At 44.8% G+C, this 21,204-nt stretch overlaps 1 protein-coding gene across 4 annotated transcripts; it reads right to left on the reverse strand.

The window, feature by feature from the left end:
• Nucleotides 1-2,421: 2,421 nt before the first annotated feature.
• Nucleotides 2,422-20,396, reverse strand: BEST1 (bestrophin 1). Of its 4 annotated transcripts, none has more exons than XM_079989466.1 (10): nt 20,178-20,396; nt 15,077-15,236; nt 13,980-14,074; nt 12,823-13,056; nt 11,947-12,101; nt 10,848-10,925; nt 8,108-8,260; nt 7,022-7,102; nt 5,661-5,812; nt 2,422-4,097 (listed from the first exon to the last, which is right to left on the reverse strand). In XM_079989466.1, exons 2-10 carry the CDS (start codon nt 15,226-15,228, stop codon nt 2,888-2,890), a joined length of 2,310 nt encoding a protein of 769 aa, XP_079845592.1. In that variant the 5' UTR covers nt 15,229-15,236; nt 20,178-20,396; the 3' UTR covers nt 2,422-2,887. The 4 variants fall into 4 exon arrangements, with proteins under 4 accessions (XP_079845592.1, XP_079845593.1, XP_079845591.1 ...); XM_079989467.1 differs by having other exon boundaries at nt 15,077-15,239; XM_079989465.1 differs by lacking the exon at nt 20,178-20,396 and adding an exon at nt 15,384-15,953 and having other exon boundaries at nt 15,077-15,239.
• Between the last annotated feature and the right edge of the window lie 808 nt (nt 20,397-21,204).

Here is a 21,204-nt window from a genome sequence, read left to right on the forward strand (position 1 = left end):
AGACATGCTGTGCATGTTTTCAGACTTCTTGAACGTTCTGTTCTCTGTGCTGGACTCTTATCCTGTGTCTTCCATATAAAAGCACTTAAATGTGACCTCTACATCAGAGAAATTAAATTATACATGTAGCTTAAATCTTTCAAAGTCATGCCATTGTGGAAATGAGCTACGTTTTCATAAGGGGGCAGGGTCAGTTTTAACAAGTGGGATGTTTGTTTGTTTTTAAAGTTCATGGAGGAGTGTTGAACTATGAGCCTGGCGACATGTCTGGGTAAATTATTTTCTAAAAATTAATTCTTCAGTGAGGCTTGGCAAGTTAATCACTACTCTGATAAATGCTACTCTGCCACCTTATAATGAAGATGGTTGGGAATGCTAAGGAAGGGTGGGATAAGACCCCACTGCGGATATTGTTAGTATGGTATTTCTGGGCCTTAGCCCTCAAAATATGCATATGCATACACACATGAATGTCTCTGGTACAAAATTGCTGTCAGCCATTTTCAAGCCCATTCCTTTTCCAGTAAGTTCAGTGAAGGATGTGAACTCATGCTTTAGGATCTATGAACTGTTTAAGGCACTCCAATAAACTATATAGAGATACACAAGATCTGCTCTAGCCACTGTCCTAAGATCCTTTGAAATCTATGTCACAGCTAATGAATTAGTTTGGATCTTAACTTTCTCTTTGGAGCAGTTCTAGGTAAAGGATTGATAGCTGCCATTAAATGTACCTTTCCACAATGAGGTTTTGAAACTGGTTCATTCTAGAGTAATTTTCCCGTTTGTTTCATGCACTCCATACTGTTGAGGGGCAGCTCTGAGTTGTTAACCTTTGACATGAGTCTAGAATTTAAGAATGATGCAAGGGTAATCTGGAGGGAAACCGTTAACAACCATTGGATTTGTGCTAGTTATGGGGGAAGTTTGAGGAACTTGATTCATGTCCACGACAGAACCCTGCTTGGGATTTTCTGTCTTAATCTTGGGTCCTCAGTACAATATTTGGGAGAGGTTCCTATCCAAAAGGTTTAGAAACTTGGTTTTTTCCTCTTTCCTTTAATGATAGCTGATGTCAGGTTATGTTGAAATCTTTTTTGTGTGGAATGTAGGCAGCCTTGCTTATACCTAAAGCATGCCTGAAGCCTCTCCACCCTTAATGGAAAGAAATTACACTCTCTTGAAGTCAGTCTGTTGCTTTACTAATAACTGCTTTTACAGTTGGTATGTTTCTGACCCATCTTAATCCCTCCTGTAAACTGGAAAAAAAGGTTAATCTTCCTCAACAGATTAAATCAGGGATGAGGAACCTGGGGCCCTCCAGATGTTGGGCTACAGTCATGTCTGACCACTGGCATTCTTGGCTGTGACTCATACGAGCAGTCGGTACAGCGTGAGACTCTTAATCTGGAAAACCACAGTTTCCCTATCTGTGGATTAGATTGTGTGTCTACGAGAGGATGAGTGACTGCTGGGAAAAGTGCCGAAAGAAACCCCATGGTGCACCTGTAAGTAACTAAACCGGATGCCTTCATCTGCCCCAGCTGCAACAAAACATGTCCCTTCCATTATCAGTCTCTGCAACCACAGCAGGTGTTACAACTCCAACCATTTGACTTCACCCTCGAAGGCATACTCTCCTACTGTCTACCGAGACAGACGGATGCCAAAACCAATGGATTAGATCCAATGAAGGGATTTCTTCCTTGGAACTTTCAACAATGGCCCCAAATGGGTTTCCTGTGCTTTGTGGTGCGCTAGGTCAAAACGGCAGAGCAGTAGCAGAAAATAAAAAGTGGCGGTGGTTCTCATTTGATACCCTGAGAAGTGTAGGTGTTTTTCAAGGTTTCCAGGTTAGTGAGCATGAGATTCTGCAAATGCTGACACCCAAACTTGTAAGTGATTCTCTTCTTGCCCCCCGTGAATGTTGCTACAGCAATTGCTATATCCTGACAGGAGCCGTTTATTGGACCTGTAAATGGCTCAAGATCCTGTGTTAAAACATAGCCAGATCAAAACATCCAACTCTCTGTAATTTAACAGGGGCATTGTCTAGCTGTGCTTTCTGTTCGTGCTATTTGAAGCTACAAGGAACTGAAACTTTTTATTCAGTTGACTTGTCACCTGCTTTTTAGAAATAGATTGTAGGCAAATAAAAGCTGTGATGCTGTCTATTGCTAATGTGTGTTTAGTAAAGGGATATAGCGCAAATGACGGTGCTCTGTATATAGTGTAATCAAGCTATGGGCACTCAGCAAAACTGCTTCTTCATTATCTGTCCTACAGTTGACTTAGGCAGCCAGCAAAAAACTCTTAATGCTTATCCAGCAAGTGGTTTTTAACCACAGCCTTAATCTTTCTATCCATAAGTGCTGTTGTGTGTGTGCTCCCCAAATTTTTGAGACCTGACACCTTTTCCCCCCTGCAGTGTTAGAAGTGGAAGCAAACTTCACTCTCATTCTCAAAAAGATTATATCACTCTATATTGTCTCAGAACATTGGGCGGGCCTCTTTCTTGGAATGGTGGGACTGACCAATTAGTACTGCTGTCTGATGCTTGTTGATCCTCCGCTCAGGGATGGGATTGTTCTTTGGGAGCAACTGGGATATTTCTGGGACTCCCACACTCTCCTTGGCTTGCTGGAATAAGACCTGGTTTCATAATCGTGTGGTGCTCAAGTGCCCTGAATGACTCTTAACCAGCATGTAAGCAAAAGCCTATGCATTATCTATGGTGTGATCTGTTCAACCCAATGTTTTTGCCTTCTCAGCTGTTCTGTAGCTCATTGTATGTGATTCTGGTGTTTCTTAAGAGGCTGCGCACCCACAAAGCTTCATTTTTTAAAAAACCATGCCATCCTAGATGAAACGCATCTGTGAGCCCATTTCATTTAGTTATCTCTGCCTCCTTCCCTTCATCAGCTGTGCTCTCGCTGGTTTCCATGATCACTTCCATTAGCCCAACAAAGTCTCCTTCTGCTAGGGAGATGCCCGAGTCATTGGGAGAAGAGCTGGCTGCCTTTCTCTGATCCTTGGTATGATAAGTGTTGGTGACTCCACTTCCTGCATCTCTGGCAGCCCCCGGCGCTGTTGGCGAATCCTGCTCCATGCCTCCAGGAGAAGCCTCCGAGGCAGAGCCAACAGCAGCGTTTGCTTTGCCCAGACGGGATCTCTCAAGCACTGGGGATGTCAAGGGTGTGAAGGGAAAGCAGGTGGGAGGGCCATTGCTGCTAGGGGTCTTGATACCATAGGAGTGGAGGTAGGTGGGGTAGTCTGGGTTTGGAGTTGCTGAGCGGTCTGGTGTAAACCAGGGCTGCCGGTGGCCTTTCAGACCCTTGACGTTTGCCTGCATTTCAGGATCCGGGGACTCCGCAAAGAAAGGAAACTTGGGACTTGCTGAGCTCGCTGAGGACAGAGGCCCTCCTGGGCTTCCCAAGGGGGCAATCTCCTTCGAACCACTGGTCAAGTTTTTTGCCACCTCTTCAATGGTCACTGCCAAGGAGTCTGCAGCCTGGCCTTTCTCCATTGGCCAAACAAAAGTTTCTCTAGTTCCCGATCCAAGAGAGTTCTCACTTCTGTCCATGTCACTGGCTCTGCCAGGAGATTGGCTGGTGGAGTTGTCCCTCAAAGAAGAAGAGCAGGCGGCGATGCTGGAGAGAGCAGGCGGCTTCTTGCGGCCTTGACGTCTGGATGGAAAGATCATGGGGATGGAGTTGATGGGCGTCTGTGGGGCGCTGTAGAAGCCAGGCCTCTCGTAGAACGGAGTGGACATGAAGGCGTCAAATTCTCTCAGCTTGCTGGCCGCCTTGTCCCATTGGTCCTGGGAGGTGAAGCTTGCCGGGGAGCAGTCTCCCCTTTGCTGGTTGATACTGGTTGGGCTGCCGGGTTTGCCCACATCTGGGTAGGCGTAATAAGGGGAAGAAGGCACACTGTCATTCCTCCGGCGCATCAGGTTCATTCTGGACGACCTGGGGAAGGTGGGGGACTGGACGTTCAGGAAGCGGCTGATGTGGCCCAGCAATGGGGTGGAGTGGTTTGCTTCCTCGTACTCTTTAATCTGTTCCAGGGGTTGGAATTCCATCTCTTCTTTCTGCATGCTGGAGAAGGGAAACAGGCAGTTGCACACAGTGACTGGAGAGATTAGAACATGTAGGGTGGCTCTAAACTCCTATGTTGGGTGCACTCTGAACAGTGCCATCTCCATGTTCTGGGGAGCCCTTGGAGAGAAAACAGCCTCAGTGCCCCTTTACCACCTCTCTCCAACTTATGTCAGGGGTCCCACTTCCAGCCCCTGTTGCTGCTGTTTCCCCTGACTATTGCTGTCACCTGTTCAGTGTTCACCAGGCAGAGAAGAACCAGTGAGCAAGCAAATGTGGCACAGATTGCTGCTCCTCACTAACATGGCTCTTCACTTGCTCACCCCCTTTGTGGGCCAGAGAGAAAGAGAGAGAGAGAGAGAGAGAGAGAGAGAGAAGAGGTGAGCAAGTGGGCAGCAGCAGCAAGGAAGAGGAAAAGGGGTGGGACCAGGGGGCTCTCAGCTATTGACGTATGGGACTTGGTAGATGCTTGACCATGCCAGTCAATGATTCTTGTGTCCAGTAGGAATACTTCTGTGTTTGTACTAGCATGTCTACTCATGCTTGTTTGTTACTTCCAGGTTTGGCCCAAGACATTTTGCTGCAAAATTCCTCCTCGTCAAGGGGTGCAATATCCAAAGCTGGTCAAGTTAGTTTGGCACCTGAGGCAAAAAAAAAAATTCCACAAGCAGCTCTCCCCACTCCTTGGCAGTAAAAAAAATCAATAATAAATCACTAACAATTTGCTGCCTTCTTATGATATCTAAAATCAGCTGCCTCACTCTGCCCAATGATAGGGCCGGCTCTTTGTGTGCTTACAAAACAAAAATATGAAAATCCTGCACCACGAGAAGCTGACCTATGAGACAAGTTGCTCAGACATGACATATAGCACAGTCCTATTTATTCAAACACCTCAGAGGATGAAGATGTTCATAAACAGCTTATTTGGCAGTCTGCGCCTTGATTACTTTGGCCAGTGGTATTCACTTGATTACCTGCAGGCCACAAGGTGAGGTGTGGCAGAGCTAAAGAGGTGAGTCTTGGCAACATATCACAAAGAATTTGGCTATTTGTGGTTTGGGTGACTGAGGTTCTGCTGGGAGCCATAGCAACAGCAAAAACAAGCTCCACAGCACCTCAAAACAGCCAAATGACACGTTCTGGTAGAAGCTGATGTAAAAAGAGTGGTGTGAGCATTGGAGGAATGTCAAATTATATGCTAACTGCAAACTCATTCTCCTTACGTAGCCCAAATGGCATCATCCATGCACAAGAGCAGGCTTGTGGAAGTACAAAATGTTTTAAGCTTTTTTTTAATACGTTCTGTTGAACACTGTCCTCTTCTGGTTTATTACTTTGTGTGCAGGAAGAGGGCATGGCTGGCTGGCTGGAACCCTGAACAGGAGCACTCCCCACTGCAACATGTTATTTTATCTCCTCCTTGGGTTTTCTGCTAGTAATTCTCAAAACTCTTGTGGAACTATAACGACAAACACGTGTATAATGTCATGAGCTTCCATAGGCAAACGCCTACTTCATCTCCTGGGTCGGGAAAGGGTTGCTTTAGGTAGCTTCACTTGCCTGATGTCAAAGGTCGAGCCCAGGAAAGATGTCCGCTTATAATCCGCAGTTGCTGCTGTGTAGGGTGGCTGTGGGTCTGGTTCGTTCCAATATGGGTCCTTCTGCAGAGTGGGCAGGTCCTGGTGCATTTCATCCACTGCCATAAGGGAGACCTGCGTAGACAAGACATACATGTCAGGCACAATGGGGTCAAAACTCAATGGCGCTGTGAATGCGTTTGCTCTTATTCTTCCATTTCTGAGAAAACATTCATTTCTAATAATTTGGGGTGGTTGCAATTTAAGAATAGCTGAGGCGATGACTGTGTTCAGTTGAGAGTGCTGGAGAGCTTATGATAATAGAGCAGCTCACTAAGATAACTATGTTATTGTGGCTTGCTGGAGTCTTGATAACCCTCTCCTTTTTTGAGTGAGTGAGTCCCAGGCAGACAAAAAAAAAGCTGGAGGTTTATGGCGTCTGTAGTAGGCTCAGCTCATGGCTGAATGGGGCTATGCTCAGCTTGGTGGACCACAAGTTGTGCAGGCCTGCTGTCAGGGAACTGACATCGGAGCGAGAGGCGGAGGCAGGGCTCCAGAGCGATGCCGGAGAGGGAACCAGCAGGGGGGAAGGAATTCAGCGTAACACCAGTAGAGAAGAGGGGGAGTTGGAGGAATTGGAGGCAGATCTCCGAGACCCTTCACCAGAAACTAGTGGAGAGAGCGGTGGCACGCCCCTGCCTTCCCCTTACTTGCGCAGACGAGTTCCACGCAGGGAAAGTAGGAGGTGACTTGGGGTCAAATAGATTTTATGCTGGAAAAGGTTCAAGAGACGCCCACTGACGGATTCTGCAAGTGACTAACAGGTCACGGAGGACGAGCTGCCAGCCTGAGCATGGTTGGTCTAGCGATCTAACTAATCTGAAAGCCATTTACACACAAGTAATCCCCTACAACCTTTACACCTGCCTAGGAGGAAAGGTTGATTATGAGCTGCCTTTGATGTACAGGAAGCAGCATGAGATCATGAGTAGCAAGCAAATGATCAAAGGTACAATAAAGAGTGAAAGCTCAAGGAGGGGTGAGTATGGGAAGCCTCCTTCCAAATTTTGATATAGAAACAGCTTGAAATGTCATACGTTAAGTTAGATGCACACTAGGCCTTCTGATAACAAAGCCACACACCAAGAAAGTCATGCTTGGCTCAGAGACCTGCTAATGCTATATGAAGCTTTTTCTCAGAGCCATGATTTCATCTTATTGAATGCTGGATGTCTAATGAATCGCTGAGAAGGAATGTTGAGCCTCAAAGGGGAAAGAGCTGCCCTGTGGGAAGCGTAAGAAAGACCTTCCCTGAGTTCTGTAATAGCCAGGCCTCAGACTCACCTGCAGATTCCTATCAATGAGCCAGTTGGTTTCAAAGTCGTCGTCATCCTCCCCAAATGGATTAATGAGCTGTTCAGCTACCTGTGAAATGTGTGCAATGAAAGCATTGCTGATCAGCACTGGACATGAAATTTCATCCATCAGTTGTTTCAGATGTCTTGTGAAGACATAGGTTGGTAGGTAACGAAGCTTTACTCAGAGTACACCCACTGAAATTAATGGACATGACTAAGTCAAGTAAAACTTAGCTGAATACCACCCATACCTGTTAACCTAGGCTTTCCTTGACTCAGTAGGTTGGTCTGTTATTGCTGAAATCCTGTTTATGTTTTCATAATGCTGTTTTACTGGTTTATATGTTGTATTTTTAGCTTTACAATAACGTTTAATTGCTTTTGTTTTGTACTCTTATATACTGGTTAGAGATTGTTACATATTATGCGGTTTAGAACTGCTTTTAAATTAAATGAATTGAAATGAAAATAGCTCCTTAGTTGTGGAACTAAGGGTGGTCCAGATTGCTTTTAAAAATGGGCTTCACTATTATATTTAAGACAATTTTATCTTGTCCAGTCAGCAGGATTAAAAGGCAAGGTTAACAGACCAAAAGGATCTGGCACTTTGTAAAAAAAGAAAGAAAAAAAGAAAGTGAGATGTTGATGTATTTGCTTGCTATGCACTGCCTTACCAATACAATTTGCATTTGAAGAAGACCTTGCCAGCTCCAGCAGCTTAATAATATATTTTTTTAAGCCAGCTCACTAGAAAGAAAACCTCTTGATGGGATGGCCTGCAGAGGTAAGAGTGGTGGTTGGAACAGAAGGCACAGCACCTCGCATTTGCATGCCCCTTTGGTCCTTTAAATCACCCACCATCTTCCAGTTACCCATGGATGGGCAGACCTATGTTTGAAGATCTAGGTCTGCCGCCATCACGTGGACTTTTGGCCACTCTATAAATCCTGGATTTGCCTCTGTCTAAAGTGGCTTCAGGGTGTGTCTCGGCTACTTAAAAAAGAACTTCGGAAGTTCTATCCTGATGGGCAGAAGTTCCTGGGGGAATCCACACTCTGTCCTTTGAACTGACCTTTAGCCAGCCAGCATAGAAGAAAAACTGCAGGAAGGTGAAGATGGGCACAAAGAGATCCATCTCGTGGCCAGGATATGCCTTTGCAGGGTCCAGGAACTGTCGACCAATTAAACAAGCGAGGAAAAAGCTGTAAACGGCCACTGTGACCACCTTGGAGAAAGAGACACAGTGTGTTAGGGCCTTTTAAGACGCCATGGCTTATTGGGGTGGGAGTTGCACAGCCATTGCTAAGCTATAGTTCACAAAAGGAAGTGCTTCTGCAGGGGTAGTATCATTATGACCCAGACTAAAGTCATTAACCCAAGAAAATAAGCTTCTCGCCCTCAACAAGCACAACTGTGTTCTGTCTCTTTTGCTGTGGTTTCCCTGATGCCACATGTACCCATGGGGTCTGAAATGCCTATGAGACTGCTGCAAGACACATCACCTGCCCCTCACCCACCTGCCTACCACATGGGTAAGCACCACCGTTCTAAACCCCTTCCATTGGTTCTTTTCATTTCTTTTTTTCTTCTTCCACATCTTCCAGTACTTGAGTGAATCCCTCGTACAGTTTCAGTACAAAAAAACAACAACCCATGTTATCTTCTTGCATCAAGTTAAGGCCCATTTGCTTCCACACTGGGAAGATCTATGGGGATTTTTAAAATGTGGCTAGTATTAGAAAAAGCACTAGGTGAAAGCATGGTTATATTTCCATGAAAAAGGACCTTTGTCTGGAAAGCCCCAAAGATTTTGAAGAACTCAGTTATTGTCTCACTTCCTCATCCCTTTTGCCTCAAAAGAACTACTCTGGCTCTAAATTCTCTACTAATTCTTCAGCTTTTTTGAGTTTTACAATTCTCTATTTGATCTTTCCAATATATGGGACTTCTAAAGGCACCGTGGTTAATGTCCCATATCATTTCTACATCATTTGCAATCCAAAATCTGGCTCAGAATGCCACCTGTCATTATTTAAGTCCCTATGGCTATGCAGAAAACAACTAATTCATGGAAATAGACTGTGCATGTACAGCCTTGACCTTTATCTGCCTTTCATCCTGGCTTGCAGGGTTCGATATATACCTTCCATCAACCTGAAATTCTTTTTCTCGGCACAAGAGAGTCTGGCAGAGTGCACTATTTAAGCAACAGGGTTGCATAAGGCATGTGAGGAAGCTGGCACCATAACGTCTACCCCGAGGCTGCAGTTTGGGCGGTGGTGAGCAGTTAACATGCCTGGTGTCTAATGCAGATAACAGCCTTCCTTTTGCACAGAGGGCAGGAACAGCATGCCAAGAGCTGTGAAGCTGTGTTTGTAGGGCTCAGGCAAAAACATGATTCAGTGGATGGGAGTGAGCTAGTAGGGCAAGTTTTGATATGCTCAAGAAGAAAAAGAGCATGTACTCAGAGAAAATAAGGACCCAAACTCATTAGTCATGAAAATTCCCTGTCATTGTATGGCGAGTTATTATGTGCTATGTGCTATGTGTTTGACTGCAACTGCATAAGACGTGACTTGAGCATACAATGTCTGGCACACTAGAGTTGTGTGTATGAGATTCGTAAACAAAGGTTACATGAGAAGGTGATGCAAGGAATGGGTGTGAAGGCTACAGAAGATCATGCATGCAGTATGAATATCTGTGGTTGTGGTGGGGAAAGCTAACCATTTTATTTATTTATTAAATTTGTATACCGCCCTTCATCTGTAGATTCTTATGTTTCACAACATAAAGAATGCAAGATAAAAATACAAAACACACAATAAAAATGAGAGCAAAGGAAACAACCACAAACCAATAACCTCCCTCCCACTTGGAGATTCAAGTGGAAGGGGTTTAAGTGCAGGTACATATTTGTACATGAGGACTTTGGATGTATTCTGAGGCTAATAATAGAAGAGCCCTGTTGGGTCAGACCAAAGGCTGATCTAGCCCAGCAATGCATTTCCCACAGTGGTGAAAGCAGGGCATGTGGAAACAGCCTTCTACCGCGGCCATTGCCAAGTGACTGCTATTGTGAAGCATGCTGTCTCTGCTCCTGGAAGTAGCAACAGCCACCATGACCAGCAGCAGCCACTGACAGCCTTATCCTACATGAATTTTTCATATCCCTTACATCGGTGGCCTTCACTACATCTGGTGGGAGCAAATTCCATAGTGCACTGTGTGAAGAAATACATCCTTTTGTCTGCTCTGAAACTCCAATCATCTAGCTTTTTTGCATAACCCCAGATATTCTAATATTAGGAGAAAGAAAGTGGGGGGGGGGACCCACTGTATTCATGTCCCCTCTCCCACTGGCGGAGGAATAGGAGTGCGGGGGGGCGCACCATCCCCGGCAGCGTGATCCCGGTGGGATGCCATCGCGGCTGTGCCCCATGCCTGCGCTGCGCTGCCCCCATAGGCGTGCCACACCTCCAGGATACGTGCCACACCCCTGCAGGTGATGCACCACACCCCGGGGACGCACACCAGCCCCCCCGTCTGCTCTCCGCCCCCCTCCCCGTGCCGGAGCATGAAGCTCTGCCACTGCCCTCTCCTCAACTCACCCCTTTTTTTCTAAACTAAAAAGCCCCAAATGTTGTTACGCTTCCTTGTACAGGAGTTGCTCCAGCTTGCTTTGCATTTTGATAGCAAGTCTGATTATTTTAAATCCCATTGAAATAAATGAGTGTTAAGTGAGCTAGCTTGATTTTAAGTGGGACCAAGACTCATTTAATTTTGTCTGGAGAATATATACCAGTTCTCACCTGTGTGTAGACCAATGGAATGCTGATCCAATCATACCCATAGAGTCTCCCACACTGACTGCGCAAAGTGTTCATTTCCTGTTGGAGGGAAGGACAAGTACTGATAAAGGTACAGATGATCCACCCCAGAGGTCCGTCCCCCCAATTTTGCCTTTATTATTTCTTTCTTTGCAAATATTTGTATACTGCCAAACATTTAAAAAATACTGAGGCGGTGAACAACATAAAATCATAAATAAAATCAAATTACAAATAATGCATCAATGAATCAGATTAATAGCTTAACTGGATTGCCTCTCAAGGAAAGCCTGGATGAACAAATGCGTTTTAAGGAGATGCTTAAATGCTAGTATTATATGCACCTGTCTGATGATTACTGGGAGCACATTCCAGAGGGCAGATGCCGCAACACGAAAAGTCCTGTTTTTGTAGACATAAGAGGAAACTTGGGAGAATGCAAAAATATTAAGAGTGTTTCTCTCGCAATGTCCTCATCAAATTGCCATCCCACTGTATTTTCCCATTTAATCAGGATTTATTGTTTCTATGGAAAACCCATTAAGTTAAAAATAAATAAAGCCAGAACTGGTAAATCCAGATTAAATGGGGATGCAGGGGTGGTGTTTTAAGGAGGATGAAGTTGTGTGGACACTGTGAAAAACATGCGTTCATGAGCAGCACTGAGTCAAAATCGGCTGCTGTGTGAAACAGCTGCACCCACTGAAACAGTTCTCCCTCCTTTTCTCATCCTTCCACTCTTTGTGAGGGTTCCTCCTTGTGGTCCTTGAAGCACATCACAGACTCACATGACCCTGCTTTATCCTTTCCACTGACTTGCCTTCTCTGAGCCCAAAGTGAGCACTGCCAATTGCAATATTGTTTTGTTATTTTGTCAGTAGGGACACAGAGGGTTTTGGGTCCGCAGCTCCCCGCATACCACTGTCCTGTCTGGTCTTAAGCTGCCTATCATCATATCCCATCCTTGATGGCCTGCAGCAATTATTCTGCCTCTGCTCCTTCCTGGAGAGAGACCTGATGTTCTCTGTTCAGGAAACTACAGCATGGTTGGCTGACACCCACTTGCATATCATGAACTCACATTCAAGATGCCTTGCAGGAGCACACTGTCACGGATCCTTCCATCATTACGTGCCTTCACTGCCAGGTTCGAGAACCACACGCAGGGGATCCAGAACTTGTTATGGGGTGAGTTTAAACTGTCAAACTTCTTGTGTTCTTCTGGAGTCATCAGGCCTATGCAGACAAGAAGATGGGGGAGAGGAGGAGGACAGTTTACAGGAATCCTGTCACGCAGGTTGTATTTGGAGAGGAAATAAACCTGTTGATCTCAAAAACAATTTTTGGGACCTCAAAATATTGAAGCGCCTTAAAAGTAAACAGCAAAAATTAATAACACAATAGACAGCACGAATTCAAATATATATTTGTAAATAAACACAGATATTACCATATTGCCCCAAATATAAGCTGTACCTGAATATAAGCCGCACCTTTAAAATTCAAGGGGAAAAAGAAAAAAAAGACAATACTGCACTTGAATATGTCACTCCCTTAAAATTCCACAGGCACTCACACCTGTTCCATTTTACCGTATGTCTGTTTCAGCAGCGATATCATAAAACCCAATTTTTGTAAGATCACAAATTTAAGCTGCAGTTTAACTTTTCATGGTCGGAATTTGGAAAAAAAGTGTGGCATATATTCGGGCCAACCTACCTCACATGACTGTTGTAGCAACGGGGATAACCCTGTACACTGCCTATTAGTTTCTTTGGAGGAAAAAAAAAGCAGGATATAAATGTAATTAACAAGCAAGATTGCCTCCCTCCCTCCTCTAACCAACTCTTAGCATCTCAAAAAGGGTCCCCCTGGATGTCTTCATTTGTGGCCCGGAGGATGGGAATCACTTTAAGCACATTTTGTCTTAGTTGGTCATCACTGCAATGGATAGTACCTGCTGTCACAATATGTTCGATGCTGGGAAATCGCTTGAAGACAGCAGTGCTGACCGAGCGCAAGATCAGCACACCCAGCAGATTGATGTAGCGCATGAGCGTGCGCCGAAGGAGGCGGCCATACTCGTCCTTCCCATCCACGCTACTTGAGACCAGGTTCATAATGCGGTCAGGCCATGGGATGCTCTCATACTGTCCCCACCATCGAGACACCACTAAGGTGACATAAAAGCCTAGAGTAAAAACAAAGAGATGGTTAGTGAGGATGATAGGAACCAAAAGGAAAGGTCCAGATCCAATTGGAACAGATCCAATTTGAGCAAAATTGGCGGAGTAAAGGGACACACACAGAAGCTCTGAGCACAAACCTTTTCCATTTTGAGCTTTCACAAGACATCACTTGTGCATGTTCAATTTTTTGTCTCACAAAACTGAAGAAAGCTGAAAATCTTTGAATCCAAATTATATTTGCTTGACTCTGGGTGGCCTCATTATATGCTCAGCACCCTGGCTGTAGTACCTGAGCTTGCGAGATCTTTGTCTGCAGTATATGCAGTTGATCCTGTGAGAAAGATCCCTCAGCCCTGCTCTTCTCTCATTTAGCAATACCCTGTCAGAATGGGCTCTATCACACTGTTCCTCATAGTCTTATGAGCCCAGAGTAGGGAGAATGCTTTGTCAAAGCCTGACATGAAACTGTCAGTAAGAATGGTACTCTTGGCAGAGAGCCATCTTGCCTCTCAGAGAAGACATAGTTATGCGAACTTCTCCAGCAGCCTTCAGATTTCATGCCAGGCAGGAACAGCTGTCATAGCCCAATTATGTCCTCCTTTGTGAAGAAGTACTTTATTTTTTTTGTGTGTTCCAAATTTTCCAACATTCAGCTTCAATAGGATGTTATGAGAGAGGGAGAAAAATATTTCCCTATTGTTATAATTGAGAAACAACAGAGTCTCTGATTCTCAGCTGAAGTGCTTTGCTACTGATCATTCTAAGTACAGATAGAGAGATATTAGGGATAGGTGGGGCACCATTTTGGATTTTCTGCCTCAAGCACCAAAATGTTTTTGCTGGCCATGGCTTTACATGTTACAAATAAGCAAATAAACAATGTAAGGGTTCCACACCATTCTTTCCCCATTTTTACATGCCTTACCTAGTACAAAGGACACCGGGATCAGTTCGGCATAGCTATTGCAGTACATAGCCAATTTCTCAAACATCAGCCTTTGGCTCTCATTCAGAACCAGCCTGTAATTGAAGCACAGGGGAATATTTCCAGTTTCAAAACTACAAAGGGGATTTCTCAGTAATGGGTACTGAGAAAAGCAAAAAGGAAGAAAAAGAGCTTCCTGCAGAATCATGGGCTCTGGTTGCTCTTTGGACAATACTGTACAACAAATTCACTTTTGTTTTCATTTGTTGTGTGCAGTAAGATCTTGTCCCTCAATGTAGCAATGTAATGCTTTGCTTATATAACCTCACGTTTCTCTGAGCATTCAAACACTCAAATCTAGGGGAAATATAATCTTTAGAATAATTTTTTTCTTTATGGTTCTATGTTTCCTCCATTGCACAGCTCTAGTACAAGATTGAACACAATCCCCTCACCGTTGGGTCTGTTTTTATAAGTGTTCAGATTTTATAAATAAAAAAATATTTTATTTTTCGCTGACTTCTGAGGGTGCTGCCTCCTTGGTTGAGTCAGGCAACTGTGCCCGGCCTCAGGCCTCCTCTCTGGAGAGCTGCCTCCTTCCTACAGCTCAACAGACTCCTGTTTGTTGGTTTGGGAGTTTGGGGAGAGGAGGAGGGAAACATTCTTTCCTTAAAAGCACCCACTGCCTTTCCAAAGAATGAGCTCAAAACAAAGGCCAAAATCTACTGTGTTTTTTTTTTTTTTAAAAAATAGTTTGCTGTGGTTCAGATTAAGCTGTGTTGTTTTTCTGGCTCTACTTATGTGGGAACAGAAAGCATAGTGGGAAGCATTTTTGATGGGACACCCACTATCCCCTTTCTTACCCTCTGGAGTTATTCCTGGATGGAATGCAGATTAAAAGGAGGAGGAGGCAGACCCTGAAGTACAGGCTCCTCCTTCCCTGTCTCTCAAAAGGAAGACTGATAGGCTACAACTGAATGAGATATTGAACCGTCCTCTACCAATTGTTCCCCTGCCAAATCTAAAACATGCTTGCATGATGCGTGCAGAAAGACCCTAAAGAAACCAACAGGCTTAAAAGAAATGCCGGTGCTCACCTGTAGATGAGGCTGATGCCGAAGTAGAAAGAGATGAAGATTAAGAACTCGCAATAGAGGAGTTTGTAGATGCTCCCTTTCCATCGGAGCAGGAGCTGTGAGAAGGTGCCCAGGCGTGCATCAGCTACACGGTATGTGTATGTCACTGTCATCACAAGGCCTGCTAAGAAAGAAACAACGACATGATGGGGGTTGAGGCCCATTGCGGGAGAGCGGATCCTGTAGAAAGACAAAACCAGCTTTGGCAGGTTGGGGAATTGGATAACCTGGATAAAATCAGTGCTTTTTTGTGGGTGAAGGTTCTTACCAGGGCAGGGAACCATCACCTGCTTTTTTTTTTGCTGCCCGTGGCAGCCATTTTGTGCTGACACCCACAGCACTTTTATTGAGAGGAATACTGGCACCTCTTTTTTACACACCAACACCCACGGAAGCAAGGAAGCACTGGGCAAAACTATATGCAATTTCATTGTGTTTGTGTGAGAGAGGGGGGAGGTAGCCTTGCAGTAACTCGGAGCAGAGCTTTTTGAGTGACTGCCCCTGTTCCGTGCAATACAGTGGTACCTCTGGTTACGTACTTAATTTGTCCTGGAGGTCCGTTCTTAACCTGAAACTGTTCTTAACCTGAAGACCACTTTAGCTAATGGGACCTCGCGCCGCCCCCACCCGGTTTCTCTTCTCATCCTGAAGCAAAGTTCTTAACCCAAGATAATATTTCTAGGTTAGCGGAGTCTGTAACCTGAAGCGTATGTAACTTGAAGCGTATGTAACCCGAGGTACCATTGTAATAGAATTCCTATCGAGATATGACAGGCATCCACTTTTAGGAAACAAATGAAGACATTTTTGTTCTGACAGGTTTTCCCAGCCGGATAAATGGGCCCTTCTGTTTGGTTTCGGTTTTGTTTGGTATGTATTGGCTTTTTTCTATTTTTAACTGTTTTTAATGTACACGGTCTTGAGACTATTGTGTAGAAACCTATTAGTAAATTGATGATAATTATTAGAATAATAGCCCCAATGAATCAATCTCAATTTGACAACAAATGCTGATGGAAATATACTGTGAAAACCATATATAGATTGTTATGGCTAGTGGCTAATGCAAATAAAGTTTCTATCTATCTAACCATATATCAATGATCGGATATACAGGTCAGCAGAATAAATGTCCATCATTGTACATGATAAGCTGCATTTGTTGCATGCTTTTTTCTTGCATGGACATATTTTCCATGTTGGAAAAAAGTATGTGATAGGATCTCAGTGGGTGGATCCTTGATGTCACAAACACGATTTGTTCCAGAAAGTAAGGATGTCAGATTATATTGGATACACATATACAAGGCATTTTAAGGCAACCACAGCCAAACACTTTAAATAGTGTCCCGAGGCTCCCCCAACCATCATGCGCAGATATTGAGGGTGCACAGGGGCCTACAGGGGAGAGGAGAGAAGCAGGAAGTTCCACTGTGCAATTTGGAAAGAAACAGAATGCATCTTCCCATGATGGAGAAGGCTGGGGCCAGATGTCCTCTGTGCCTGCTCTGTCTGCTGCCCATGTGCTAAGGTGGGCAACTTCAAGACCCCTGCTCTCTCTTCTTAAGATTATTTGTCTTTACATCAGACTTGGATTGGATGGTTCGTTGAATAAAGGGTGCCTTGAAACAGAAGACTTTCCTCTATGATAGTCCTTCAAATAGAAAACTTTTCCTCCTGAGGCAAGAAGTGAGCAGGAATAAAGAAGCAACACTGGAAAATAAGGAGAAGGAAATTGGGGGACATCTAAAGGAACCAAAAGTTGGAGTATGGGAAAAGAAAAGGCGAGATGTAAGAAAAAGTTTATTCAGTAGTACTAACAACTCAGGTTTGGACTGCTGCCCAGGAGATAGTTTACACATTAAAGAGAGACCAAAATATGTTGCTTCTCAGAAGGGCCTTCCCCACAAACCATCAATAACAACATTTGGTTTGGACTGTTGTGTTTGGATAGGGGTGAGCAGGAGGGATGATTGTATAGTATGGTGCAGAAATAAGGTACAGTAAAAGGTGGGAGAGACTTTCTGCATGTACTATGCATGTTTCACAGAAATGCACAAACTTATCCTCTAGACGAGTTTTTCCAAGCAGGCAGAAACACTACAAAATGTTTTCTATGGAATATTTTTTCCCCTGACCATGTAGGTTTAACAGTATCTTGATGATGTGGATTTCCTGGCTCAGTCATGTCATCGCCTGGAGTTGCTCAATGTAATGGATGAACCTTTCACAAGGCCCCAGTGTTTATATTATTGTGTTCCTAGCCACGTGTTTGCCAGAGGCAGCTTGAAGATTATTCCAATATGTAATGCCAAATACATAACACAGAAATGTTGTATGGTAGCCAGTCTATCTGTAAGAATAGCTCAGCCCCCAAATAAGCATATTGTCTGCTGCATTGTCCGTCTTGCTGTGCCTCTTTCTCTCTCTCAAACCCTCCCCTCCCCCAAGATGATTATGCACCTGACTGCATTGGTAGCAAGAAAATGCCAGGGCTTATCCACACTTACCTTTCCTCAACGCTTTCCAGGCATGGTCTGTGCCTTAAAACTCCATGTCCAAATGCCTTTTTTCCCATTGCTCCAGAGTTTCTCTGTGTAGACCCACTCTTTATAGTTCAGTTGGAGCAAACAGCAATCTGTGAGAAACCCAAATTGATGTTTGCTCCAACTGAGTCTTAAAGAGCAGGTTCTCATGGGGAGAGCTCAGCCCTCCCCCCCCAAAAACCCCCACACTCAACAAAAAGTGAGTGTAGATAAACCCCCAGTCTAGTCTGGGGCTGCTATTTGGTAATTTTACAGCTAGATACTTTTATTTTAAAAATTGTCATCAATGCTAGCAACGCTGCTGAAGACCTTTTAAAATTGTGTATATTAGAATAACCACATAAACAATGCCCCCTTCACCTCTTTCCTAGATGGGTGGTAAACATGCCAGTCAGATAATGTTCACCAATGCTAATTTCATTTTCTAATCTACAGTCATCTGCATTCTCCCATAACCACATTAGATTCCAGCAGAAATCAAGCATGGCTGTGTCCAGGCAGCTGTCCAGCCTGCTTCTAGCCTCTAGCTCACACACAACTTTGTCCTTCACACTAACAGCCTGGTGGGGGTGGGGGCCCCATCCCTTTCCTCTCTGACACAGAGCCACTTCCTTCGTTACCCTAAGGACCCATACTTAGGTGCCATTACCAAGAAACTTGCCTGGCTATTCCAGCATTTGAAACTTCATTGGACCCTGGAATTAGAAGGGATTTAGGCATACAGCTTATCCCCACCCCCACCTCACCCTCCAAAACTCACAACACAACAAATCCACAAATGTGGAAAAGATAAAGGAAATGACCACACACACACACATACTTGAACCACTTGAAGATATTCCTTGATTTTGTGTGTGTGTGTGTGTGTGTGTTTTGTTATGGCAACTTCCTTTGCGCCTCCACCGCACCCAGGTAGAATTTTTCTCATGCAATTCAAATGCGGAGTGCATTTTTACCAAAGATGGAAAACTCCAAGCCTTGCCTGTGTAAATAATGCCCGTGAATTCTTCAGCAGTATATAGAAAGTCCTGTGCCTTTCCCTTTCCCTCCTAGTCTAGAATTCCCCCCTGCCCTGCTATATTGCTTACTGTGGGAGGAAACTGGAAGGTTAACCATGCCAAATCAAATTTCTAGAAGCAGAGGAGAGAATGCACTGATTGCCAAAGAAGAAGAGCAAAAAGAAAGTTGTAATGCTTCCTCTTGTGGGATTCGGTGAAGCGAAAGAGCATATTCTATATTATATGATGCCAGGGTGCTTTGAATTAGGTGTTGGGTGGGCTCTTCTTCGCTAGAGATATTAAAAAAAAGCCTGGATGCCTGCTTTTCAGAGATGCTATAGCACCAGGTTTTCTGCCTCAGCAGTGGGGTTGGAAAAATTGGTGTATACTATGATTCGATATATCCTTGTACTGCACCTGGAATACCTATGGAGAAACAAAAACACTAATTCCTCCTTATTCTCAATCTGAGAATAAGCGAATACATCTTCTGATATCCTACGGTTAGAGGTATCTTCATTGTTTTCCCCAGTCAAACTTCTCCCTGGTACTCACCGGTTAAGGCTCCCTTGGCTCAGGAGCTGGTAGAGTTACAGACACTAAACAGTCCTATAAACTCTATAAGTGCAGACAGGCGTACACTGTTAAAATAAGGAAGGATCCATATCCAAAGTCACATAACATGGAGGAACTACCTTGTAACACACTTGAAACAGCTTTCGTCCTTACTGTTAGGCTGGCTGAGGCTAACATCCTATGTAAACCTACTTGGGAGAGTTAAGTCCCATTGAAGACCGTGGGACCTACAGCAGAGCAAACATGCACAGGCTTGGAAAACACAGCTGATGGTGGCATTTCCTACTATTTTACAGTTCACGGATTCCTCTGCATGGAACGAGACTTGTGAGTATGGTAGTTGCTATTTCAGGTGAATTGTTCTGAAATACAAAGCTGTGACACCCACCCACCGGGGGGCCTTTATAATGCAAATACTCTGCGGATCTCATAGAACAGTAGATCACTGGATTTTGTACATTGAGGAAAAAAGAGTTTGCCAATGTGCTTTTTTTAGGGGGGGAAGGGGAACAGCTTTCAAAAATTAAATCATTTTAAACGTCAACATTGGAATGCCCAACGTGAGAATGCCATTTTTTGGCATGTTAAAGTGCATCTTTAGAGCCCATGGCCAACCGCAAAGGAGAACAAGACCTAGTTTATGCAAGAGGAAATTGTGGCAAGAGTTGCTTGACCTTCAGGAACAAGAGAGGCTGCACCTGCAGCACCCCCCTCCTCTCCTGTGAAAGATACAAGAACCCCACAGGTGGTTCCTCCTTTGCATCTGTATAGACAGTATTCTCGTGATGGCCAAATGTACAGAACTGGCAGCCTCCCTCTGCCCCAAATAAACTAAATAAGGTGCCTTGTTTTAAAAAAGTGGAAACACATATATCCCTAAGCAAAAAGAAAATCTGTCCCATTCTAGGACAGCGCCACAGCAGCCCTCGGGGAGCTACTTACCAAAGCAGGCTCCGGCCCTGCAGCTGGGACTGGAGATGTTTGGCCTCGCATGTGTCCTGGCGAGGTTCTTTGTCGGCACACGCCACACTCCACCTCTTCCCACCTCTGTGGCTTGTGGGTGATTGAACCTGACAGTGACACGGTGCTCTAAGAAGCCTGAAACCCACTTGGGAGTTGCAACCGGTCACTTGATTCCTTAATCCCACCCCCATTACAAAAGGAACTCTGTTGTCTTTTGCTGTGTTCTCTCCTAATCTTCCAAGTAAGCTCTGCATGTTTAGAGAGAGGCAGGCCGGGGGGGGGGGAGCGGGGGGTGGCCCCTCCGCTGCCGCCCGCCCGCTCCTGCTTGCACTCACTCCTGGCACAGCCGTGGCAGCCGCAATAAGAAAGGCATTTCTCCTGCTAATTCTTTCCTGTTTGGATCTTTTCTGAATGTCACCGTTTTTCAGAAGCCCTGGGGATTAAGTGGGGCTGGAATTTTCCACACAGTTTATAAGGGTTTTGTCATGCTGCGCTGAGCACAACCCACCCACAGGCCTTCTTCTGGGGCTCCAAATGATGGCTTCCTGTGAGCTGGGATGCTCTCTGGCCTCCAGGCACCTGAACCTGGGCCCAGTTCACACATTCAAGGCTCATCACTCCATAGGTTGTTTCCTCACCTGACGGCTTAGTATTTGGTGGCTCGAAATTGAACATGTGGGCTGAAGCATAGGTGGAGATATGGACACTCTCTCTTGTGGGACTTGATCCGCAATGGCTCTTCTTGTATATGGTTGCCACCATCAACTTAGACCTGCCAACTGACCTGAGGGGCAGGGGGGAATTCACACTGCTTTGTTCTTGCGGCTGCTACTCCATGTTCTTGGAGATGGAGGTGGAGTCTTGCTGTTAGATTTATCCCCAAGTGCTTCCTTAGGAGAGGGCGGATCTGCGCTGATATGGAGGCGCCCGAGTCTTCTCAACTGGCAGGGATGTTGCATGCAGAAGTGAGCCATTCTCATGACTTACCCGCTCAGCCCTTCCCCTA

This window comes from Podarcis cretensis (assembly GCF_951804945.1).
Source record: "Podarcis cretensis genome assembly, chromosome: 1".
Taxonomy (NCBI): domain Eukaryota; kingdom Metazoa; phylum Chordata; class Lepidosauria; order Squamata; family Lacertidae; genus Podarcis; species Podarcis cretensis.